Source organism: Colius striatus, chromosome 7, assembly GCF_028858725.1.
Source record: "Colius striatus isolate bColStr4 chromosome 7, bColStr4.1.hap1, whole genome shotgun sequence".
In the NCBI taxonomy this organism is placed as follows: Eukaryota; Metazoa; Chordata; class Aves; order Coliiformes; family Coliidae; genus Colius; species Colius striatus.
In genome coordinates, this window is record NC_084765.1 from 30,881,026 (window position 1) to 30,906,374 (window position 25,349).

Here is a 25,349-nt window from a genome sequence, read left to right on the forward strand (position 1 = left end):
GATCCCCTGATTCTGTGTTTCTGGGGCTGAATGCTTCACTTACAGTTTACTCCAGTGGTTCAGTGCAGGGAGGAGTCTGCTTCATGCTCAGAAGGCAGTTGGTGCTGGATTTGCCTCTGGTCCCTTAACTCAGACAAGGTGTGAGAAAACGAGATGGTGTCATCCTGAAACGGGAGCAGGGTGTCCCAGAGGCATTAGCAGAGGTCTGCTGGATATTCACAGGCTTCTCCCCTTCATTAAAACAATTACAGATGTGAGACACCTTCCCCTGCTCCCTGCAGCATTTGTAACCCAGGGTGTGCTGCTTGTGGGCACACTCACAGCAGTAAACAAACACTCCCAGTTCGAGGAGCTTTGCACCCCTTCAGCCCTTGGCTTTAAACCTCCCACCTCTCTCTCACCTCATGAGACAAAGCTGGGAACCGTGGTGCCATTCCCCTCAGGGCTCGTGGTGGGGTCCCTCAGGGGCTTTCTCAGCCCCCTTGGCTCTGGAGGGCTGTGGGGTTGTGTCTGCTGAGCCGCAGGAGCAGCCATCACCCACCACTGACTGCAGAGGGACCACGTTCCGAAGCACAGATGGGGTGACCCATCTCCATCCTCACCTTTCAGGCCATCTTTGCTTCTTGAGGGCTGGATGTCCCCTCCCTGGTGCTCCCCAGGGTTGGATCTCTGGCACTGACCATGCCCAGGGCTTGTCCTCTGGCTTCGAGGGGTGATGACCTGCAGAAGATAGAGCTGAAGGGAAAGGAGGGGCTGAGGTGAACGTGAGGAGGCCCACAAAGGAGCCTAAAGCCTGTTTTGATCCTTCCTTCTGGCAGGGCCATTTGTGGGGTGGGTTGGGGAGCCTGGTTGTCGTGTCTTGTGGGGAATGGCCAGAGTTCTCTGGGAGCCACGAGCTGGGGTATGGTGAAAGAGGCAAAGGAGATGGGGAAAGCACAGGTCTGGGAAGGGCAGCACAGCACCTTCAGTGACTGTCATGCTCCCTGGGACTCTTCACAGGGTCAATATTTCTCTGTAACCGTGGAAGTGTTTCCAGATTTGATTCTTTAGGCATGGAGGAGGGGGTTTATTGCCCTGAAGACTCAGTTCTGGGCTCCAGACTCAGTGCAGCTCCCCAGGACCTGGCAGTGCTGCTCCTGTCAGCAAAAACCAGCAAGAAAGTCCCGCTGACCCCAAATCTGCTTCGTCTGAGCTTTTGCTGAAGCTCTAACTTTACATTGCAAATTATTAGCTTGAGTTGTTTCACATGAATACTTGCTAAAAATACTCCTCTTGCACAGCCAGCCTGGCTCGAGAGCCTTTTGGAAAGAAAAATCTTCCAGAGGCATTAAAAATGGGGTGCAGGTTCATGCTGTGCCTGGGGCAGATGCTGCCAGGTCCTACCAGGCTCCTCCTCCACTGGACTCTCTCAAGGCAAGTTACTGCACTGACTCGGGTAAGGGGAAATGGCTTCAAACTGACAGAGGGGAGATTTAATGAGCTCTAAGGAAGAAGTTCTTCCCTGTGAGGGTGCTGAGGCCCTGGCACAGGCTGCCCACAGAGGCTGTGGCTGCCCCATCCCTGGAAGTTGTCCAAGGGCAGGTTGGATGGGGCTGGGAGCAACTTGGGCTAGTGGAAGGGATCCCTTCCCATGGCAAGGGGTTGGAACAAGATGAGCTTTAAGGCCCCTTCCAACCCAAACCAGTGTGTGATTCTATGAAATTAAGGGGTTTTTGGTCCCAGTTGAGCTCAGAGGCTGTCTCCTCCCAGGGCATGGGGAGATGCCTCCTCGTCTCCCCCAGCCAAGGCACATCGAGCTGTGGTGCAGCTGCATCCCCTGAGGTTTCCTTCCCCAACTCCTTTACTGGATGTCACCTGGCCACTGCTGCCAGAAGCTCTTTTATTCCTCACGTCCAAAGTGCTGCTGATGCTTTCCCAGGTGCAAGAAACCCGTCTGCATCCTTTCCAAGCTCCAAACCTCATCTCCCAGCTCTCCTCCAGCCCAGCAATCTCAACCACCTTTTAAATCACATTTATGAGTATGGGGGGGGGGGGAAACTGAATTAACATAAAAACCCCAAGCCCTAGCAGCCTGAATCCTGGGCTGGCTGTATTTACTTTCACACTTTAATTCAATAAAAACTTCAACTTTAATTGACCTGACTCAGCTCCAACGTTTCCAGGCTGCAGAGCTCGGGTGCCTCGGGAAGGGGGGTGGGTGCTGGGGGGGCCTTGCCTGGGTCCTGCTAAGCCTCTCACCCACTGCTTTGGAAAAGGAAAACAAAAAAAAAAATAGAGATACCTTTGTGTTTTGTTGATAGTTCAGTAAGAGGGCTCACCCAGAGGGCACAACGTCACGCTGCAGTCAAACAAGCTTCTGAAGCAAATGGGCGCTGTTGGCTCTGCCGGCGGCTTGGCTTTGGAACAAGGGGAGCTGGGGTAGTTCTGTGGGGTGAGGCAGGACCCATGGCCCCAGCAACCCTGAATTGCAGCCCCCTGGGCAGCTACTCCCTGCCCAAATCATTCTCTGTGATTCCCTGGGTGCTGAGCACCTGCCCTATCCCCAACCCCAACTGCATCCCTGGCCCCATCTTCCTCCTCATTCCAATTCCCATCCTCCTCCTCGTCCCCAACCCCATTCCTGGCCCCATCCTCCTTATCCCCAACCCCATTTCTGGCCCCATCCTCCTCCTTATCCCCAACCCCATCCCTGGCCCCATTCTCCTCCTCCTCATCATCACAATTCCAATCTTCCTCTTCACCCTAATCCCCATCCTCCTCCTCAACTCCAACCCTATTCCTGGTCTCCTCCTCCTCATCCCCAACTCCATTCCCGGCCCCATCCTCCTCCTCAGCTCCAAGCCCATCCCTGACCTCATCCTCATCCCAATCCCCGTTCCCATCACTGACCTCATCATCCTCCTCATCCCCATCAGCCCCTGCCCAGGCTGCAGCCTCCCCACCTGACAAAGATAATGAATGCCCAAACACAGGTGATGGTTTGCAGTGGGAGCCTCAGGGTGGGGAAGGGCTTTGTTTTAAAAGAAAACCTGAATGTTTGTGCTTGTTTTTCCTCCAAGCAGCTGTGGGCTGTGTCAGGCAGGGCCTGCTCCAGCTGCTGTGCATCAGGACCTCTGGGGTTTGAGATTATTTTGAGGGGCAGGAGAGGGGCAGGAGAGTCACAGCTTGGCATGAAGGAGAAATTAGTAGGACCTGAAGCTGGGAGGAGCCTGATGAGGTGCAGCTGTAGGCACAAAAGCACAAACAAGGGATGAGGGAAAAATCAGGGGTAGGCTCAGCATGGGTGGAGAGAAGCATCTTCCTGGGGACACCAGCCCAGGCTGGGAAGGAGAATCACAGAATCAGCTTGATTGGAGAAGCCCTTGAAGCTGCTGGAGTCCCAGCCCTGCCCTCACCCTGCCCAGCCCAGCACTAACCCACAGCCCTCAGCACCTCAGCTCCATGGCTTTGGGATCCCTCCAGGGCTGGGCACTCCCCCAGCTCCCTGGGCAGCCTGGCACAGGGGCTGACACCCCTCTCAGGGAAACAGTTCTGCCTCAGCTCCAATCTCAGCCTCCCCTGGGGCAACCTGAGCCACTTTCCTCTTGTCCTGTCATTCATTACTGGGGAGAAGGCAGCAGAGACCGACCCCCAGCTCCCTGCAGCCTCCTGTCAGGGAGTGTCAGAGAGTGCTCCTGTCTCCCCTCAGCCTCCTCTTCTCCAGGCTCAACACCCCCATTCCCTCAGCCCCTCCCCAGCCCCTTGTGCTCCAGCCCCTTCCCCAGCTCTGTGCCCGGCTCTGGCCACGCTGCAGCCCCTCAGTGTCCCTGTGGCAGTGAGTGAGGGGCCCAGCACTGAGCACAGCCCTGCAGCTGCAGTGAGGGGTGTAAACTCAGCTGAGCTCTTGGAGAAAGGGGCTTTCCTTGAGATTTTTGTGGGTTTGATCTTCAATCTTGGTGTCACTTTCTTGGGCCTCGGTGGCAGAGAGCAGCCCCTGCCCTGGCAGAGCAGCCCCTCCTCCTGCCCCCGCCACCGTGTGTCCAGGCCCCGGCGCTGCCCTGGGCCCGGGGTGTGCTGAGGACACGCTGGCAGCCCCAGACAGCCACAATATTTCCTGTCCTTTAAAGTTTGCTTAAAGAAAACTAATTTCCTCTGTCCTCTCAGCAGCAGAATACAAAGCAGCCGGGGCTGCCCCTTCCCCACGTCCCTTACAAACCGCCTCGGTGCCGTGAGGGATGGGGCATGTGATGGAAAACACCCTCCCACCCACCCTTGTCCCTGGGCACCAGAGGGGACGTTGCTCTGACATACTGACGTTTGGGTTGGTTTATTTTCCCCTGGATGTTGAAGGTAACAGAGAAGGGAAAAGACATTTGAGTCTCCCAGCTGTCAGAAAATGCAGCTGGAAAAGGAGTTGTTAAGGCTCAGAAGCACCGGAGCTGCCGGGGCTGGGGGGCAGGATGAGTGCAGTGGGACAGGACCAGGGTGCTGGGCTGCTCTGGGAGCTGTCACAGGCGTTTGGGCCCAATCCTGCACTGCTGCCCAGGGCAAAATACCAAAGAACCAGCCTTTCCTTCATTTCCCAGTAGAATGGGCTTTAATGCTGCCCCGTTTCCCTGGGTACTGGGCACTGGTTCCCCATCCCAGGGCCCAGCCTGCACCTGCTCACTCCAGCGATGCTGGCAGAGAATGGCCAAACCTGCCATGAGCTGGCAGTGCCAGCGGGTCACTGGGCTGGGTTCACTCCAGGTGGGTGAAGGAGAGCTGAGCTCTGCAGGGACCAGCCTAGCAGGGGTACTTGCAGCTCCCAGGGCAGCCAGAGCACAGCTCCAGGACAGGGTATTTGGGCTCCAAGGTGGGGTGTTTGGGCTCCAAAACAGGGTATTCGGGCTCCATGATGGGGTGTTTGGGCTCCAAGGCAGGTATTTGGACTCCAAGGTAGGGTATTTGGGATCCAAGCCAGGTATTTGGACTCCGAGGTGAGGTATTTGGGGTCCAAGGTGAGGTATTTGGGCTCCAAAGTGGGGTGTTTGGGCTCCAAAACAGGGTATTCAGGCTCCATGATGGGGTGTTTGGGCTCCAAGGCAGGTATTTGGACTCCAAGGTAGGGTGTTTGGGATCCAAGCCAGGTATTTGGGCTCCAAGGTGGGGTATTTGGGCTCCAAGGTGGGGTATTTGGGCTCCAGCCAGCAGCTGCCTGGCCCCAGCACCCCCCAGCCCCTGCTGCTGCTGCCAGGGTCAATCTCATTTGAGAGCATCCTTTTCCCTCTCAGAGCAGAGCAGAGCCCTTCCTGGGATGGGCTGGGGGCACCTGGCTAAAATAAAAATGAACTGTTCTCCCTTCTCTCCTTGGTCAGCTGAAGGAATAACACACCCCACAACTCCCCCCAGCCTCTGCTCAGGCTCAATTTTAGAAGCTGAAAGTGAGGCCCAGGACAGACACAGCAAGTGCCAGCAATGGGGACTCCTGTCCCCAGGCTCTGGGGCTCCTGCCTTTGGCCAGGACCCCGTCCCATGCCCAGGGGTGGATGATGCTGGGAGCAGAACAGGCTTTGCTGTGGGAGACAAGCAGCTTTGAAATCATCAACTGTTTGAATGCTGGGTTTGGGGTTTTTGTTTCTCAGTGGTGTTCATTTCTGCCCCTGGGGATTCATTCCCACACCATGTGCGTTTCTTACCTGAGGGAGCCTTGTGCTGGAGGCCTCAGGTTTGCTGACAGGGGGGTTGCCCCAACCCCAGGGCAGCAGCACTCAGGCTCTCAGTCACTTTTGGGAACTGGGACCCTCTTCCCAGGAGGTGTTGGGACATGTTCTCATCCCTGTACCAGGGCCCTCTCATGCCACCACACCAATATCTGCTTCTCCCCTGCCCCCTTCCCTGGCCCTTCCCCCTCACTGGTGAGGGTGGCAGCAGGGTGCTGGGGGAGGGGGGCTGTGATGGCTGAATGCAATATCAGAGCACCCCTGTTGTGGCAGGGCCTCCTTGGTGCCCACCAAAGGTTCAGGAGAGGCTCTGGCTGACCCCATGGGCACTGGGGAGCTGGGGGGGGGGCACAGCCCCACACCAGCTCTGGCAGCAGATGCTCAAGAAGCTCTGCACGAGCGGGGTGACAAGGAACCGCTGCTGCTGTTCCAAACGGTGTTTCCTTAGAGCCAACCTGCCAGACTGAAAGCACAGGTTGGTTTATAGCCCCTGGCATGGGGGTGAAGGCAGAGTCTGTGGGTGTAAAAGGGGCCTGGCACGTGCCTGAGGCCACAGGCACACAGAGGGACGGAGGCTGCAGGACACGCTGCCACCCAAAGTGCCACCAACGCTGTGTCCTCAGGGGGAGGAATCTCTTTATTTGAGGAGGAATCTCTTTACTGGAAGACACACTCTCGTTTCTGAAGAAGAGACATTTCAGCAGCCTGCAACAGAGCTGTGAAGCAGAGGGTGAACCTGCCCCCTGGCTCGGCCTTGGCCAGCCTTGCCGATGCTCACACGAGTTCCTTGGGTTCATAACAATAATAACAGTTAAAAAAACAAAGGTCCCAAATCCAAACTGTACACTCCTTGTTTTTACAGGGTGCTTAGCCAGGCACGCTTTTTACACTGCTGTACATGCTTTGGGATAACTAAGTGCTGCTAATGACCAAATGACCAAAGCTGTGGCGAGCGGAAGCTGCACAGGTACAAGGGCAAAGCAAAGCTTCTGCCTTCCCCATACTCTGCAGTGCACTGAGCAAGAGGAAGAGGAGACAGTTTACAAACCTTCCCAGTGACAGGGCTCCAGTCCCTCAGCCCAGGAAGTGGCTTTGCTATCAGCTCTATTTACAGTTGACTTTGCATGGGGCAGTTATAACAGCTTGTTCATGCACTGAGGCTGTGCAGTGGAACTGGCACATTGTTTTAGGCTAACACTGTACCACAAGAGCTTTTAGGAACCAGAAAGGCAGTGGCCAGCCAAAGCCTGTTGCTGGTTCTTACACCTGGGGGTCTCTACACAGCAGCCACAACAGGGGCTACACCTGAAGTAGCCTCTAAGGAACTCAGGGGGTGTGGGAAGTGGCCCCACGGCACAGATCCTCCAGCCAACGTGGGTCCCTGGGAAGAGGGGGAATTGGCCCCTGTGTCCCCTGGGAGAAGGGGAACTGGCCCAGAGGTGAGGGACCTGGCCTGCAGGGACCCAATGTGCAGTGGGGGCTGGAAAGTGCTCAGGCTCCCAGGAAAGAGCCCACAGAGGGTGAGGGAGCTCTCCTGGCTGCCCAGACCCAAGCAGCAGCAGCAGCAGCAGTCAGGGCACGCTGGAGGTGGGGACGGAAATAAACCAGGGCAGAACAAACTGGAAACAGAGGCAGAACTGCAGCCACCTCCAGCCTCTGCTTCTGACTGCTGCAGGGCACCGACCCAGCAGGGGCACAGAGCAACCTCTCAGCTCCCGGGCTCAGCCCTGGCCAGCTCACACCAGCCCTGCAGCCCTGGGAACCCTCCGTGCTCAGCAGCAGCAGAGCAGGGGCTGCCCCGAGCCGAGCCGGGCTGTCCCTTCCCTTGGCGGCTGCTGTGTGGTGCAGGGCCGGGCTGTGCCTGTCCCCGGAGCCGGGCCGGGCTGTGCCTGCCCCCGCAGCCCCGGCTCTGCCGGCACTACCTTCTCTTCCTCATGCAGGTTTCAAGCCTTCCCAGCTCTTCGTAGGCTTGGTAGAAAATGTCAAAGTCTCTGGCGCCCCAGCCCCTCCAGACAGCCAGGCACCACTCCATGTTTTCATTCTCAAAGCAGCACACAACTGTGTCCTTTGCAACCAGAGCAGCATCCACCAGCGTCCTGGGAAGGGAAGAAGCAGGCAGACAAGGGTGTTAGAGGGGCACGGCTCAGGCTGGGCAGCACCGACTCACAACCTCCCCCTTCCAGCTACCGAAGCTCTTTGCACAAGCTGCAAAGCCTTGAGACGGGAGAACGCGACATAGAGAGGGATCAGAAACCTTGTCACTGCAAAAAGGAGCGGCTCAGTGACATGGGAAGAGATTCTGGGAGGGATTCAGGTGCCTAAAGACACAGGTGAGTGCTTCAGTCTGCCATCACAGCTTGAAGTCATTGTTAATCTCCCCATTTTGCACTGGGATGGAGCCCATCTCTGCCTGCAGCAGTGGGCACCTCTGCACCCTGGCCTGGGACCCGCAGCGCCCGTGCAGGAGGAGTCCTGCAGGACAGCATCAGGTTGATGGGCTTCCCTTGGTGGTCCCTGAGCCTGTTACCTGATCAAATAGTGTCTGCAGCTGACCTGGGAGGGAGGTGGCTGGGCACACGGGGACACTTCTGCCCTGGCAGGGCTCAGGGCCAGGAGCTGACACAGCTGACACAGACCAGCTCCAAACCATTTCCCCAGCAAGGCCCCCAGATGGGGAGCACTGGCAACAAGAGCGTCCTTGGCAGCTGGCTTTTATCACAAACTGCCCCTAAGAAGCCCCCTCACCCCCTCCCTTCCCCTGCTCTGAACATGGAGGGGCTCAGAGGAGGCAGGCACCGGCAGCTGGTCTTTATCCTGCTGGCAAAACAGGGCAAGCCATGGCCATCAGGCCTGAGCCAGCCAGGCTGCAAGGCAGGCAAAGCTGTGGCTCAGTGCTTGGCTTGAGGGAGGCAACATCAACCTGACGGGACCTATGGACAATAAATAGAACACTCCACTCCCAACCAACTGATCAAGTCTCACGAGTAGAGGGGTTCATGAGTAGAGGGAATGGCAGGGACACTTTGATCCCTTCTTGTGTTTGTCTAATGGCAATAAATGATCATTTATAACCCTCAGCACTGCTTAACCTCCATTTGTTTGGACAGAAATAGTACAATCCCTGCCTGGTGTTTAAGTGATCAGCAGGAACACCCCCCATCTCTCTAGCAGCTATTTATTTACTTGGACTCTCATTCCCTGTGTGAAACATTTCATGTGAATGTATAGAACTGCTCTCCCCTGTGCTGCAGGAGCTTTGCCCCAGCCTGACAGCACAAAGGTGCTCATTTAGAGGCAGGACGTCACCCTGCCCCACGTGAATGCAGCCACAGACACACACATAAATGCACCCCTTGTTCTGCAGGCAGGGCCTGAGCCTGCCAAGCCCCCGCCAATGCTCTGCCAGGTGCCCGGGGAGCAGGGGGAGCCAGCACCAGCCTGGAACAGAACGAGGTGTAGCCATTGTGCCACTCAGTCACAGCAGCACAGGATCTCAGGGGCTGGAAGGGACCTCCAAAGCTCATCCAGTGCAACCCCCCTGCCAGAGCAGGACCACCTAGAGTAGGTCACACAGGAACTCGTCCAACTGGGTTTGAATGTCTCCAGAGAAGGAGACTCCACAGCCCATCTGGGCAGCCCCTGCCAGTGCTCCCTCACCTCAACAGGGAAGTTCTTCCTTGGCCTTTTGAACCTCTTCTGTTCCAGCTTCTACCCGTTGCCTTGTCCTATCATTAGCCATCACTGAGCACAGCCTGGCTCCAGCCTCCTCACACACACCCTTTATGGATTTGTAAACATTCATAAAGCCACCCCTCAGTCTCCTCTTCTCCAAGCTGCAGAGCCCCAGCTCCCTCAGCCTTTCATCACAAGGGAGATGCTCCACTCCATCATCTGTGTGGCCCTGCAATAAACTCTCTTCAGCAGCTCCCTGTCCTTCTGGAACTGAGGGGCCCAGAACTGGACACAATATTCCAGATGTGGTCTCACAAGGGCAGAGCAGAAGGGAAGCAGAACCTCTCTCCACCTACTGCCCACAGCCCTTCTAATCCACCCCAGGATGCCATTGGCCTTCTTGCTCACGAGGGCACATTGCTGGCTCATGCTCATCCTGCTGTCCACCAGGACCCCCAGGTCCCCTTCCCCTGTCCTCCTCTCTAACTGTTCACTCCCCAGCCTGTGCTGGTACATGGGGTTGTTCTTTCCCAGATTCAAGACTCCACGCTTGCCCTTGCTGGATCTCACCAGATCTCTTCCCACCCAGCTCTGCAGCCTGCCTGTGCTGGTTCCCTGGGCAGTGTGGAGCCAGGGTGGTGGCAGTGCCTTCCCCTCACAGGAGCATACACACGTGCAACCAACAACCCCAGGACCTTCTCAGGTGCTGCTAGAAGCCAAAAGGAAGCTCCTGAGAGCCCCCAAACCCCCCAGTCCCGTTCTGCCCCCCGGAGCTGGTGTTGTGGGTGCTGCCCAGTGCCTCACCCGTAGGGAGCCAGCTCCCCGGCCTTCAGCACCGCGATCACTCTGCCCCGCTGCGTGCCCGATTCCTTCTCCAGCCCGATGACGATGATATCCCCTCCTCTCCTGGAAGAGAAACAAGGGAGATGGCACAGGCAGCCAGCCATGGGGGCTGCTGGCAGCTGAGGAGGATCCACGCTGGGTACCCATCCTCTGCTGCGGTCCGCTCCGCAGCTCCAGGGCCCCCTGACAGGCAAAATCTGGTTCCCAGTGGTTTCCAGCAGCTCAACAGGATTTGCCAGGGTTGTGTCTGAGTGAGCAAGCTGCCTGCTGCCCTTTGTTTCCTCAGTGGCTGGCAAAACAGGGCTTCCAGCCTTACCACCCACTGAAATCAATCCACAGGACCGCAGACGTGGCCGTTCTGCTCAGCAGCAGGGGTCTCTGAGAGGGGTGGGAAATCAATGTATCACTGTGCTGGGAACAAACCTTCTTAAAGATAAGTTGACTTTCTGGCCAGGTGAATAACACTGGGAATGCAAAAGCTCCAGAATTAGCCTGAGCTAGTCTCAGGTTCAGCCCAGGAAGGATGGTGAGGAAGCTGCTTTGGTAAGTGACCCACCTACCTGGGGATCCAGATGAGGTCCTTCACTGGCAGAATCTTGACGGCTTGGAGATGCTGCGTGTTGTCACCCACAGGCCCAGCATCGTGATCCAGGGCAGGCTTCAGCTCCTGAAACCTGTCAGACTCCTCAAACTCTGCGGAGAGCAGGGCGCTGGAGGAGCTGGTGGGCGAGCTGGGGAGGCTGGAGGGGCAGCGGGTTATCCTGCCGGGAGGCGACGACGAGTAGGAGGACACAGAGCAATAATCTGTGAGAGAGTCCTGGTGGTTCAGTATCTGGGTGCCGAGCTCTGGGCTGTAGATGATGCTCATGTCCTGCAGCGGGCCGCTCTCCGTCTCTCCGTGGCCGGGGGGAGCCGTGGCCGGGATGGCAGCCGCGGGCTGCTGGATGGTGAACATGTCTCTGAGGGGGCTGCAGTCCCCGCAGAAGTAGCGGGCGCAGAGCTGGTAAGTGCTGACGTGATACATCACCAGGAAGTTGCTTTGATCATCCAGGCACCAGAGCACCTCCTCGCCGTGACACTCGGAGTTGGAGGCCAGCGAGGTGATGAGGGAGGGCGGGCCGAAGGGCTCCAGCCGCCGGCTGATCTCCATGGCGGCGCAGTCGATGACCAGGATGCCGGGCCCGTTGCTGTACCACACCTCGGCCCCGCTGTTGGTGATCTCCATGGCCCTCACTGGGTACGGGTTCTGACGGGGGTCCTCGTCTGGAATGTTGAATTTGGACCTGTTTGCTGTGTGGGAGCACAGGTAGGAGCAGCTGTCCCCTGGCAGGCCGTGGGACACCGAAAACACGGCCACGAGTCCGTCCGACAAGCCGGCCAGCACCACGTAGGAGTTCTGCAAGAAAGACAGCGGGTTGGCTCCCCAGACCCCTCACTGCCCTGCAACAGAGAGCCATCAATCCCAGAGGCTCTCACAAGCCTGCATGTACACTGGTAATTCTCACCCAGTGTTCCCTCTCTATTGGCAAGGGAGGACAGAGCGAGCTGGCGGCCTGCCCCGAAGGTTAGCACACTCAGCCTGGAGTACGTTCAGACACAGCCATCGGGATCCTCGGAATCCAGCTGTAGAAACCCGGCTCCTTTACAAAAAGGAGCAAAGCTATCATTGTAGGTAGGAGAGGAATGGAAGAAATGCAGGAGAAATGGCAAGAGGAGGTGGCAGTCCTCACAAAGGAGAGCACAGCGATGGCTCTGCATGTGATGGCTGCTGCTCTGGCCGCACTGCTCCTCCCAGGGACGTGCTCGGGGTCTGATCTCTGTGGCAGCTCAGAGGCAGCTCAGCAAAGGGCACAGAAGCTGCCAAGTGGCACAAAGGATTCTGCAGGTAGCTAAAAACCTGCCCCTAACGTGCAGCTGTGCTGGCCGGGGCAGCCACGCTGCGGTGCATCAGGCACTGACACGTCCCATGGGTGGAGGCTGGGGGCAAGCCCACGGCTCGACAGCTCTCCCACTCCTCCAGCTCATCACAGCAGTGCTAAATGCTGTTAAACAGACTGGGAAATAGACTTCTTGGGAACAAAACTCCCCCTGACCTTGGGTCTGTACCAGAAACTCTCCCATCTGTGAAGCAGATAAAACAGTATCTACCTCAAAGGCTATTTCCTCCCTGTGGAACAATAAACTCTGAAGAAAAAGACAGACCCTTTGCCCAGGGCTTCTCTGCTCTTGTTACAATCTGGCTGGGCTGAAGCAAAGCAAAACCAACAGAAGGCAGAAGCACGTTTGCTGAACCAACACCCCCTCGCCCCTGAGGCCGCAGCCCCGCTGCCCTCTGTGAGAGGGGACAGGGGCTTGGCCTCAGCCCTCACTGCTCACAAATTCAGCGCTACAGCGATGCTGAGGGGTCTGGAACATCTCTCTTATGAGGAAAGGCTGTGAGGCCTGGGGCTGTTCAGCCTGAGGGGGGGCCTCATCAACACGTACAAGTACCTAAGGGTGGGTGTCAGGAGGATGGGGTGACACTTTTTTTCTGTAGTGCACAGTGACAGGACAAGGGGTGATGGACACAAGCTGGAACAGAAAAAGTTCCACTGGAACGTGAGAAAAAACTTGTTTGGTGCTGAGGTGAGGGAGCCCTGGCCCAGGCTGCCCAGGGAGGGTGTGGAGGCTCCTTCTCGGGAGGTTTCCAAACCCACCTGGACATGTTCTTGTGCCCCCTGAGCGAGGGGAACCTGCTTTAGCAGAGGCTTGGGCTGGGTGAGCTCGGCAGGGCCCTTCCTACCCCCAGCACTCTGGGATTCTGTGAAAGCCTGTGCCTTTCCAGGGATCTTGGCTGTAGCCACCCTGGAAGAGAGCTCCCAGGCTGTTTAAGCCCACAGAGGCCAAAATCAGCATCTTGAACTGCTCTTAGATATCAAGGGGCAGATAGCACAGGGGTTAAGTATTGGTTTAATTGATAACACTGCTTGTAAGGCTCGTTAAAGAGTCTTGGACCAGAAGACTCTGCACACAAAGCATGAGCAAAGACATGAGTGTGCTGAGCCCACATGACTAATCCAAATCACGGCAGAATTTTACTGTAATGGGAAAAAACAGAGAAGCAAGTGGAAAGTTGTGAAATGGGACTTGGACTTTAGTTCAGGCCAGTCCCAATGCTCTAACCACTAATTAAAAGAAATCCAAATGGCCTTTTCAGTGTTTGGTGCCATGTCCCTGCTGCTGAGTGGAGCTGCTGCAAAGGCTCCTGGCTTTGGCTGTGTTGGGGAGTTGCATCAATAGGCTGGAACATGGCACGATGCTTTGCACGAGCTGGGGTCTGGGTTGCTTTTTCTTTGGAAAGGAGTTTGGTTATTTATAACAGAACAAATCAAAGTAGAGCAGCCCACATTTCTTTAGTGAGAACAGTCCAACTTTTCCAGCCCAGAGGATCCTGCACAATAGGTGTTTCTTCTAAAAATGGGAAATTCAAGTAGAAATGAAAATGTCTGAAATAAAACCTGATGTGGGTATGTAAACTGCTCCAAGTGTGACACAGGACACTACTAAAGCCTTCAGAGATCTCTGTTCTAATTTTGTCTCATTTGACTTGAAAATGCTGAGTTATCTAAGAATAGACTTCAGTAAAAAAAACCAAACCACCTTGATTTCAGTGTCAGTTGAGTGTTAGCTCAGTGTCAGCTACTGCAGAACAGAATCCAGACTCCCTTTTTGGGTTCCATAGGCCACACTTCCCCATCCCTGAGCCACTGGCACCATATCAGGGCAGCACTGCACCAGTGATCCCCACTCAGCTTTACTGGTAACACTGTCAGCTTCTGGCCTGTCTGTAGCAGCACAAAGGTGGAAGCAGATGTGGAAGGTATTTTATGCTTTGGGGCACTTACTACTCATGGCCTTGGCTACTGGGACCTGCTTGCATCCAGCCACTGTTGTTATCTCTCTGGTTAAGCCTGAGCAGGAGGAAATGCTGGGAAATACCTTCAACCTGCCATCTCTCTCCTGACTGAGAGGAAGGAGTGACTCATTTCGCAGACCACACCAAGGCCACCCACCCACGGGTGCCACCGACTCTCCAGGCTGCATTAGGTGCTGGTGCAGCTGGGCAACGAGGCAAAAGCCCTCCACACCAGGCTTGTTACAACAGTGACCAAAGCAGGCAGGGCAGCAGCCTCCAGAAACCTTAAGTAACTTTCTCAGAATTCATTTTCAACATTTGGGCTCCTCAAAGAGCCAACAAAAACACAACAGCAACAGAAGTGCAGTTGAAGGCTGCGTGCTGCCAGCAGCCCCGCCGTGCCAGCGAGGAAGGCCTCAGCGCGATGGGCAGGGCCTCGGCTGCTTCCAGACGTCCTGTCCTCGCAGCTCCGGATGGCACAAGGCTCTGAGCCATCAGCACGGCTGCTGGGAGCAGGTTCAAAAAGACAAACAGAGCCCCCCGGCACCAGAGCCTTGGTCACCTCCTCCTCCTCTGCTCCCTGCGGGGTCTGGCAGCGCTGGCGGCGGACGCCGCGGCCTTTAAATGCAGCTTTTGTTTTCGTGGGTTCCAGGTTTTTGCAGGAGGCCAGAGGCTTGCAGCCATTCCCATTTCTCCCTCCCTCAATATCTCCTTGTAAGAACGCTGTGAAGCAGTTCAGAAAGTGCCTGGTTTTGCCCCTTCTAACCTGTTTGTTTGCTTATTTGTTTTGCTTTTCTGGGGGGAAATTTAGCGAGCATTTCATTGTTTGCCAAAAACAATGCCACTGGTGACAGAAAGCATGCAAGCGAAAAAAAAGCTCCAATTGTACAAGACTTTTCCTTGGCGGGTGAGTTTTGGACTCTGGGCCCCTCTACTGCTGCTTTGAAATTTCCATGATGCTTCCTTTGGATGAGAAACTAAGTTTTGGAAACTATTTCTTTTGGATCAGTCTTCCCAAGGCAGTCGTAAAGAATTCCCCTTCCCAGCAACATTCCCTCTGACTGCAAGTTACCTCACGTCTTTAACATCACTTAAAAGCTTTCTTCCCAGGCAAATGGGGGCAATTGTCTTCTGGGCCGGACAACAAGGATGGTGTGGTGTCTGTGACACAGCTCTCTGTGCCATTCAGTGAGGTTTGACAAGTGCAAGCTTTCCATTGAGCTCTGCTGGAAGGACTGGCTGCTTCGAAAAACCGTTTGGGTTTCTTGCCAACCTGCTCTGCACATCCCTATGGCTGCTGCTCTGGCTCTTTCGCTGCCAAACTCATTCATAGAAAGGAGAGAGGAAAAAGTAAGTCCAGTAAAGCAAGGAGAGCACCGAAGGGATGTGGATTTCTGGAAGGTTGGGTAGGGTCGGGGGAGGAAGGGAGGTGTCTAGACTCAGTATTACTATTGTAGGGCCTGGCATTATTTATGACATTTTCTAGGCAAGCCACAAACTGAAAATAGAATCCAGGAGACATAAAGCCACTTGTAATCCCCGAGGAATGGCTTTGCAAGCTGTGTGACAGTGGAAAAGCTGAAAGTGAAAAGACTCGTTCGACTGTCCTGGACAAAACCTCAGGCAGCATGAAAAAGAAATCTGCCCTCCCCAGCAGAAATGCAGCTCCATGGTGGAGAAATGCTGCAGGTCTGGGAGCCAGAGCAGGCAGCAGACACAGCCTCCCAGAGGGTGAAGTTTACTCCTCTGGCAGCTTTAGATCTGTGCCCTACTTTAGTCCTACTTCAGGGTGTTTGGAAGGGCAGCAGTAACACCTCACGCTGCCCATCTGCTTCAGGCTCAGCGTGCAGCAGCCTGAGCGACCAGGGGCACGGGGCAGGAAACAGCTCTGCTGCGAGGGCTGCTCCATGTGGAGCTTTTAGACACATAGCAGTCTGCTGGCATTTGCAAAAACTACACAGCTACCAATAATGTCGGAACATAATGACATGTTTTCACTGGAGGTGGCTGTAAGCAAACCGGAGGTAATTTAACTCAAAAGCAGTTCTTATACATCTCCCAAGCCTTGCCCGCAACAGGCAGTCGTGTCAGATTGCTCTTGCCAGGAACTGGATGTTAGCAATTCCAGAGCCAGACAGATGGTATGGAACTTGTTATTACCCATAATTGTCCATATTACCCATAAGGGTATTACCCATCAGATCTGTGTTATCTGAGTGTTCTCATTCAACAGTAAAACAGAAGCATGGCTGAGCCCAGATAATACTTACAGGTGTCGTGCACACGAGTGACAGCATGCACACACACCAGGAAACAGAGGCTACAAGAGCCAGGATACAGCCAAGCCCTGCATTAGCAGTTAACAAATCTCTAATTATTGTTTCATGTCTCCTCTCCTTTGCTTGATCAGCCTAAACCCTGTCTTCCAGTGATCTGGAAACACAGCTGGAAAACCTCCTTGCAGGGGAATTTGATCTATTTTGACTCTTTTCCCAGCAGACTTGAAAGTGCCAGCTTTAGTCCCCTGACTCAGGTTCTTGCCCACACCTCTGTCTTCTGGCAGAGGCACAGAGACCTGAAAACCTTATCCTTGCACTGCCAAAACGTTCCTGGGCATTGCAAAGCCCTGTAACACTAGCCAGTGACAAGCCACGCGAGCTCCGACAGCTTGGCCCAGCAGCAGGTGCCTTAGTCTCACTAATGCCTCTTTTCCTTCAGGTTCCTCCTTACCTTTCTGACAACAGGCATTACTAGAAAGCAGCTCACAGTAGCAGGAGTGTCTAAAGCCTTCTGTGGAGTCTTTAGAGGACACATGCCCTGCAATCCATACACAGAAATCTTCTGGTCCTGTGAAAGAGCACATGAAACACTAAATACTATCCATTTCAATCATTTCCCAGGCTTCTCATATTTTGATAGCTGAACAAGTTGGTTCCAAACCCAGGCTTCACTTGTGTTTTGTGTTTGTTTTCCCTGGAAAGCATTCGATCTCTCTGTGGGTAAAAAGCAGGTACTGCCTTCCCCAGAATGAGCTGTGGGCAGTAGGTGCACTATCCAGAAGCCACCAAAATCACCACTATAGGTCTTTTAGCACCACACCTCAAAGCAGCATTTGACAACTCTGACTCTGCGGGAATCCCAAATGCGTCAGGACAACTGAAACATGTTGCTTGCTGTTTTGCATTCATCTGGCAACGGAAGGAAAGCTAGCATTCCATTTAATGTGGAATGACACCTGCTCTACACCTCATAAACCTACTCACAGAGCCCCCAGTTTGGGGAATAGCCACAAGTTTCATCTTGATTAAAGAAAAGATGGATATTAAAAGCTGAAAGATTTCTGAATTGTAGGTTTCCTGTATTTCTGGCTATGCAAAAGTAGTCATAATTGAACTCTGTCTCAATTTGGGAACAGAAAAAGTTAAAATAACTTCTTTTCCTGCAGGTATCCTTTGACTCAGTTCCAGCATCCCTGCTAGGGCACGGTGTGTTAAACTATTCATTCAGCGAGCATGGCCTTCTTTTCTCCTCTCTGAAACACTGAACTTCAGGAACATTTCCATTTGTTTCAGCTATTTTTTGTTTGGTTTGTGTCAAACAGTTGTGTCAGAACCCTCTGACACTTAACATGGTCCTTTTGGACCAGCAGGCAGAGGCTCTGAGGGATAAATCAGCCACTCTCATTGTTTTTTCCATAGCGAACACAGAACTTGGGGATCCATTTCCCACCAACTTTCCAATCCCTCAGGCCTCTCTCAAAACCCCACCCTTAAATGCATGGTTTCTTTCACTGCTTCCCTTTATCACTCCCAGATAAGGCCATTCCCCAGATGAAACCCTGGGTACAGATATGCTACAGTCTGGAGAGTTTCACCTCGGGAAGCTGAGGTTCCCACGATCGCTCCTAGCGCTCGGAGGCACGATCTTGATCGAGGTATCAGGTACGTGGCCTGGAGACAGCAGATGCACAGCCATGCTGTTCAGCTGAGGTGCCCATTGTCTCCAACATTCTCAGCTTTACTAATTTAATAGGCTCTTTCTCTTGATTTGTGTCCCTTCTAAGGAGGCCCCTCCCGAGTGGGGACTGAAGCACAGGCAGCGCTCACCTCAGTGGCAGCCCAGAGGGTGTTCTGAAATTTGAGTTGGCAGCACAGCTTCATTCCTGGGCAGCTCATCCTCTCCACTTCTATGACTCCTTTCTCTGGATTCACCACTGTGTAGTTTCTGAAAGGAGCAAAGAACAATTTGCTGTTGCCAACATTCAGCCTGCACACTGCCACACGCTTCTGGCCAAGCTGCACCGCGACTGTGCGGGTGTGAGTGATTCTGCCAGGCTCCCCACCCCTCCAAATGGTGTTGGGAAAGGAAGAGGAATACAGATGTGCCATGGCTCTTCCTCAGGGGGCAGATACACAATTGCCTCTGTGAAGATTTAAACCCAGCTATCTGACTTTGCAAGGAAACAGACTGGGAGAATTTACGTGGTCTATTGCTCTAATTCAGCTGTGAGATGAAGAGCTCCAGCTGAAGAGCAGTAATTAATAGCAGGGAGGTCTTAGCCCATCTTGCCCATTAGGTTCTGCAAGTTCACTGCCTCAGTATTACCTTGCCTCATTACTTATTCTAGTACATAAACAGCAGAGTGTGACTCTTCCGAATCACAGCAGGGATCTGCAACCTGATAAAATCACTTATAAATATGAGCAATTTATATGTTTGTAACTAAAAGGATTCTGTTTGTTTGGGGTTTGGAAAAGTTTATTGGGTTTGGGTGTTGGAACAATAACTAGATATTCACAACCACATCTGCGAGCCCCAGATGTTTTACCAACTGTGGCACAAGCAATTACACATCCTGAGATCTGTCCCACAGAACTAATTTGTTATTCAGCTGTCTCCAGCAAGTGGATTGTCCAGTCAGGAAGCAGATTCACTGAGATATATTGCTGTGAATATTTGGACAACGTCCATGTATTCAAAATACAGCTGTGAGTCTCATGTGCTTCACCAGTTTTAGCAGGAATAGTTATGCTGCCTGCCCTGAACAACTGACCAGGCGTCACAAATAGCAAAGCAAATTGTTCATGAGCAAAGCACATCCCTTTCCCATTAGCTTAATGGCTACAGATAATGAACACATTAATACAAACCTCAGATCAGCGTGTGGATGTCTCCAAATCACTAACATCCATAAAAATAAACCTAACTAGCCACGGGTCACATGTGGCTGAGCAAAATGCCATCGTCTCGGTCACAATTTCATAACAACATTTGAAGCACATGGCTCTTTCAGTAGGGCACACATTTTACTGGCAGCACACACTTGGATGCACACACAGCTTCAGGCATGTGGTTAACTCCTGACGACTTCAATAGGATTTAAGCATGTGCTTAATTGCTTTGCAGAAGAGAGCTGAAACTGCAGTCTCAATTAGGAGAGGTTTAGTGTTAAATGGCCTCATTAGGAAAGGCAGAACACGTCTGTTCTCATGTGCAAATGCTTCATCCTCTGTGTGTGAATCATTACGTTGCCCTAATCTTCTCCTCATATTAACTGAAGCAGAGTTAAGCTCATTAAATATCCTTTATAAAGCAACCACTGTTCCCAATTAAAAAAGTTTGGGAAAACAGTGTTCACCGTATCCTTGGCATTCACCCAAATTCACTTTCACCTTCCTTACCTCCTTCCCAGAGGCCCACGGGAAGACGCTGAAGGATTTTTAGGCAACAAGAATAAAGAAATGACTAATATGAGCCCTGTCTCACCTGGTGTCTTCCTTCCCATCCCAGAACACCACAGTGTACTCCTGTCCTTGGGAGCAGAAGAAGGAAGACTGCTTCCCACAGGGTAACAGGTACATAAAAGTTGCAAAGGTGGGATCTTTCATCTGTCCTACCACAGAAATGGCCAGTGGACGCTGTGGGGAGAGGAAAAGACAAAGACCTAAGTCACATGAATAACATTATTGATTAAAACTAGAGAGCCAAGAAGTGTGAATTCTCTGGTAAATGCTTCTGCTGCTTCTCTAATCAACACCAAATTCTCCTCACAAACCCCACCTGCCTGGTTCTTAGCATCCTCCACAGCTCACACAATGAAGACAACCCTCTTCTGGTTTGGTCTGTGTTTCTCTTACACAATTTATTGATCAGTTTCCTCAGGTTTATGCATTTTGGAAGCTGACCCACTGCCATGACAGCATCTAGCTGCTTGTGAGTCAAGTTAACCTTCGTCTGAAGGACAGCAGCTCTGAAATGCCAACCTGAAATCGATGGAAAACATAATGCAGCATAATCCTTTCCTTGTACTTGGAGCTCTTTAGCTCTTCATACTGCTTTTTATAATCATGGGGGTTTTGAAGTCTTTGTAGTTACACTCCCAGCACAATACTGGCTGTTTCTAGAAAATTAGGGGTAAAGTCTTGCCTTGGTGAAACCAATAGCTTCACTGCTCCTGATATCAAGGCACCTCTCATGTCATCAATCTGCCATTCATAAAACTCATGTAAGTCAAGAGAAGTTCTGGGCCATATCAGCAGGAGACATAAATGGGCAACTGAGCTGCTCTGATGCACTGAGAGTGAGCTTAGCCTGTGTGAAGAGGGCTGCCAGATCCCTGTAGCTACATGATCAGAAAACATTGGCCATCAGGGTCATCTTGTACCTTTTCTGGCTTAGTGTCCCAACACTCCATCATGAGTGCCTGCATCCGATAGAGCTGCACCTCCTCTGGCTGCCCCAGAACAGGCCGGATCCCTTTAGACAGCTTCTTTGCAATCTGGAGCTGGTGTTGTCCCAGCACAGGCCGCTGACCAGACAGCAGCTCATACAGAACCATCCCATATGAGAACATGTCGACCTGGAGCCAGAAACACAAAAAACCCCCATGGCAAACCTCTCTTGGTGGGTGGAGAGGAGAGCAGGGAATGCCACAGAATCACAGAACTGTTACAGTTGGAAAAACCTTGAAGCTGCTGCAGTCCCAGCCCTGCCCTCACCCTGCCCAGCCCAGCACTAACCCACGGCCCTCAGCACCTCAGCTCCACGGCTTTGAGATCCCTCCAGGGCTGGGCACTCCCCAGCTCCCTGGGCAGCCTGGCACAGGGGCTGACAACCCTCTCAGGGAAACAGTTCTGCCTCAGCTCCAACTTCAACCTCCCGTGGGGTCACTTGAGCACATTTCCTCTTGTCTTATCATTCATTACCGGAGAGACCAATCCCCAGCTCCCTGCAGCCTCCTGTCAGGGAGTGTCAGAGAGTGCTGCTGTCTCCCCTCAGCCTCCTCTTCTCCAGGCTCAACACTCCCATTCCCTCAGTCCCTCCCCAGCACCCTTGTGCTGCAGCCCCCCAGTGTCCCTCTGGCAGTGAGTGAGGGGTCCAAAACTGAACATAGGATTCAAGCCTTGCCAGCATCAACTACAGGGGGACAATCCCTGCCCTGTTCCTGCTGGCTACACTACTTCTGATACAGGCCAGGATGCCCTTGGCCTTGCCCACCTGGGCACGCTGCTGGATCCTGTTCAGCCGCTGTCAATCAACATCCCCAGGGCCTCTCCCTCCAGCAGATTCCAGCCCCTCTGCCCCAGCCTGGAGCAGTGCTTGGGGCTGGTGTGGCCGAAGGGCAGCACTCAGCAGCCAGTGCTGCAGAGTGTGCCTGCATGAGGGAATTCAGCCCCCTGCAGAGGCTGCACCACACATACACCACAGCTACCTTCTCGTCGTAGACTATGCGAGGCCTGATCTCGGGGGCCTGGTAGCCCGGGGTGCCCTCCACGCCCAGCGCGCCCTCGTGGAACGACTGCCGCGAGATCCCGTAGTCTGACAGCTTGATGTTGACGTGCTCTTTGACATCCAGGGACCACACCAGGATGTTGTCTGACTTCAGGTCGCAGAAGATGATGTTCTTCTTGTGCAGGTAGGCGAGGCCCGTTACAATCTGATAGGCTATTTTGTGTGTCAGCATGTGTCCCAGAGGCACAAAGGAAGACCCTGGCACAAAGGAACAGCCTGTCTTCAGCTCCTGTAATTGCAATAACTGCCTTTTTGTTGTTTTAATTCATTCTCCCTTCTCTTTTCAGCTCCAGAGCGATCACTAACAACCTTTTAAACCGTCACTCAGTGCCGCAATTGGAAATGACACTGTTCGTGGTACTCCACATGCCTGACAGTTCTGTTAGATTCCTTTTTTTTCCCATCCCTTTCACTTTTAGACCCTGAAATCTTCTGGTGAAAATGACTGTTTGACTGAAAGCTGACACAAAGCCAAGTTGGTCAGCTGGCCTCAGCCTACCTTGGCATTAGCATTGTTCATTTGACAGTGACAGAAATACGGATCATTATGAGAGAATTCAGAGCGCCAGACACCCAGGTGCAGAGGCAAGAACACAGCACTACCCATGCAGCACTGAAGAGAGATGCACCTCCTATTCATCTGCAGAGGAATTGAAAATCCAGGTCTCCAAATTAGTGTTGAAAACCCTGAGCACCATTTTTTACCAGGTTCCCAAAGGTACAGTTGAAGAGCAATTCCATCCCTCCCACTTCCCCTGGTCTGGAAAAAAACCCAACCCTTCAGTAAATCAAGCGGTAATTTGAATGCTGTTGACCATTTGTCAGTACCATGAGTCAGAGAGTGAGCTCTTCCAGGAGAGAGACTGTGTTTTTACCTTTGGAGTGCTCAGACAACACAGTGGTGAGGCTGCCCAGAGGGGCCAGCTCCAGGGCAAAGCAGAGGGGATGGATGCTGATGCCGATGAGAGAGACGATGCAGGGGTGTTGCAGAGAGTGGAGCATGCTGGCTTCCTGGCGAAACTCTGAGAAGTTCTTCATGGCATCCATGGCTCTCAGGTGTTTCAGCATGGTATCTGGCAAGACACAAACCCCTTCTCACTCCCCAGCTCAGAAAGCAAGTTTTGGAAGCCCCTAGTCGCTGAGCAAATGCTGCAGGAGGAAGGCAGTCTGTGGGATCATGCTGACAGCAAGGCTTTAAGTTGCATCCTCACGTTGATGCATGAGCCACTGACAGATCTTGGCTGTAAGCAGGATACACACAGCTGCCCCAGGAAGCATGTGCTCCCTTGGTCCTTTAACACCTACCTCCAGTATGTCTGGCACACACTGTTCTCATGCATCACCTGGATGATTATGGAAAACTCGTGCTGTGCTTTGTAAAGCAGAGACTCTCTGAGTGTGGGTGGCACATTGTGAACCCTTTGGTGGGAGGAATCTTCCCTACCCTTTCCCTTCACAGTAATTGTCCTTCTGCCATGAGACACCGCAGGCTCCTCAGGCAGGCCTGATCTTTCCAAAGGTTACCTGTCACTGGGACAGCAGCTGGCTTCCTCCACAGCTCAGGGGCTCACTGCACCCTTCCCTGACAAAAAAGAGGAACGTGAGGCACTTTTCCCTCTCCCCTGCTCATGATCTGGAAACCTGGGCTTGACAGACAGCATGTGCAGTACAAGAGTCTGTCCCTGCCTGGGGAAGCTGGCAGGCTGAGCAGGATTTAGAGTTTGCTTTCTGTAGCTCCTGGCACAGACGAAGCACGAGACTTACTCAGAGATGGAGACCCACAAATCCTTATTGCAAACCCGTGCAAATCCACACTTCTCACTGCCAAACAGCTTGGGCACGGGAGATGAAATCCTGCCTCCCATCCCAATCAAGGGCTCTGCCACCCATTGACCTGCCAGAGAGAAGCTTCCTGCAGTGCCAATGACCTTCAGCACGGCAAGAGCTTTAGTGAAGGACTCTTCAAGTTGCATCCTCCTCCTCCTCCATAGAAAACCATCAAGTTTGTGATTTCAAAGCTGTATTTAAACAGGTGCTGCCAGCACTTCGGAGAGCGAAGGCTCTGTAGTCTTAACTTGGGATTGCAGGCTGCCAGAGTGATCCCCAACACCAACTCTGTGTACCGTACCTGCAGCTGAAGTGGGAGAACCTTTGCACTTCTTAATCTGAAATCTCTTCAGAGCCACTGGTTTTCCTTGGTATCGTGCCCGGTATATAACAGTCCCACTTCCACCCTGGCCAAGAACGTTGTTTTCATTTTCATTGCATTCCAGTTTGCTATTTTCCAGAAACAGTCTGCCAGAAAGACATTGGGAGGGGGGCTTTTTAATTAAACATTTCAAAGACACCATAAATTCATGTTTTTAATGTGATTTCCATGTTCACAAACCCCTAATCTTGTCTTACCTACTGAGAGGACTGGATCACTTTGCTCACCTAGGCTGGCTCATACTGTACAACACATCTCTCACAGAAAACAGGAATTTGGGCAAACAAGCAAAAAAAGGGTTTAAATTAAGTTATCCCCCAAGAATCAAACAGCTCTGGAAAGCACATAAGCTCCTCTTCCAAGAAGATGACAGAGGAGCAGATACTTGTACCATTTATCTGTATTAACACTGTTGTTTTGCCTCATTTACCTCCTGTTCCTCTTTTCTCCACTGAGGCAGGACAGGATGTTTACGAACAGCCCCACACTCTGAAACCTGATTATTCAAATCAGCTTACTGTTCCCAGGCTACAATTCATCATTTCCCCACTCTTCCAGAGACTACTTTTACAGCTGTTCACACTTCAAACATCTCCACTCGCCTCGCAGCCGTCAAATAAATCTCTAGGAGATAGCACTGCGAGGAGGGCTGTCACGATGAGCTGATGGGTGCTTGCCCAGTAAAATGACCCCCAGAAAGGAATAGGGGCCAGTGGGAAAGCTCTGACAGCAGAAAACAGGACACAGTTTGATCTAGAGGTCTCACGGCTCTGCATCGGGCACAGGGAGGTCTGAAAGAGCACGAACCCAGAGAGACATTGGTCTGCTGTCCTGCCTGCTGTCAGGAGGTCTCTTGCTCTACACATTGAAGTAATAAGAGGTATAAGACTGAACCCATCTGGGAATGCAGTTAAGCAGCTTAAAGATTTGGCAGTGCTGCTATGGGTAGGGAAGAGCTGTTGCAGCTGTTCAGGACTGCCACACTACTACAACACGTCTAAGAGCCCTCAGGCGAGTGGGGGCCCCGGCTCCACGTGAGTTCTGTAGCAGTGTCTACATGAATTCACCTACCTACAGGCTCCTCAAAACTAAAGGCAATTTCGGTGCCAGTTGTGTGATGCAGCACCACTTCCTCTTGGTTTTTCCACATTAAAATCTCCCTCTGGGACTCCAGAAAGACTCCAACTACAGAAAGCTCTGGCAGAGTATCGAGCAATGAGAGCTATGGCTATAAAGAACATTCCCATTGCACCCCAGC

The 25,349-nt window shown here is 52.9% G+C and overlaps 1 protein-coding gene across 1 annotated transcript in view; it reads right to left on the reverse strand.

Annotated features, from left to right (window-relative positions):
• Positions 1 to 6,332: 6,332 nt before the first annotated feature.
• LRRK1 (leucine rich repeat kinase 1) overlaps positions 6,333 to 25,349 on the reverse strand; it is an 82,183-nt gene continuing 63,166 nt past the window's right edge. The window contains exons 25-34 of the mRNA XM_062000178.1: positions 24,011 to 24,177; positions 22,758 to 22,955; positions 21,803 to 22,080; positions 20,756 to 20,950; positions 19,858 to 20,009; positions 18,198 to 18,315; positions 16,822 to 16,938; positions 10,757 to 11,592; positions 10,158 to 10,259; positions 6,333 to 7,777 (exon numbers count right to left, since the gene is read on the reverse strand). Of these exons, the coding sequence (XP_061856162.1) occupies positions 7,600 to 7,777; positions 10,158 to 10,259; positions 10,757 to 11,592; positions 16,822 to 16,938; positions 18,198 to 18,315; positions 19,858 to 20,009; positions 20,756 to 20,950; positions 21,803 to 22,080; positions 22,758 to 22,955; positions 24,011 to 24,177 (2,341 nt within the window). The 3' untranslated portion in view covers positions 6,333 to 7,599. The remainder of the gene's footprint in view (positions 7,778 to 10,157; positions 10,260 to 10,756; positions 11,593 to 16,821; positions 16,939 to 18,197; positions 18,316 to 19,857; positions 20,010 to 20,755; positions 20,951 to 21,802; positions 22,081 to 22,757; positions 22,956 to 24,010; positions 24,178 to 25,349) is intronic.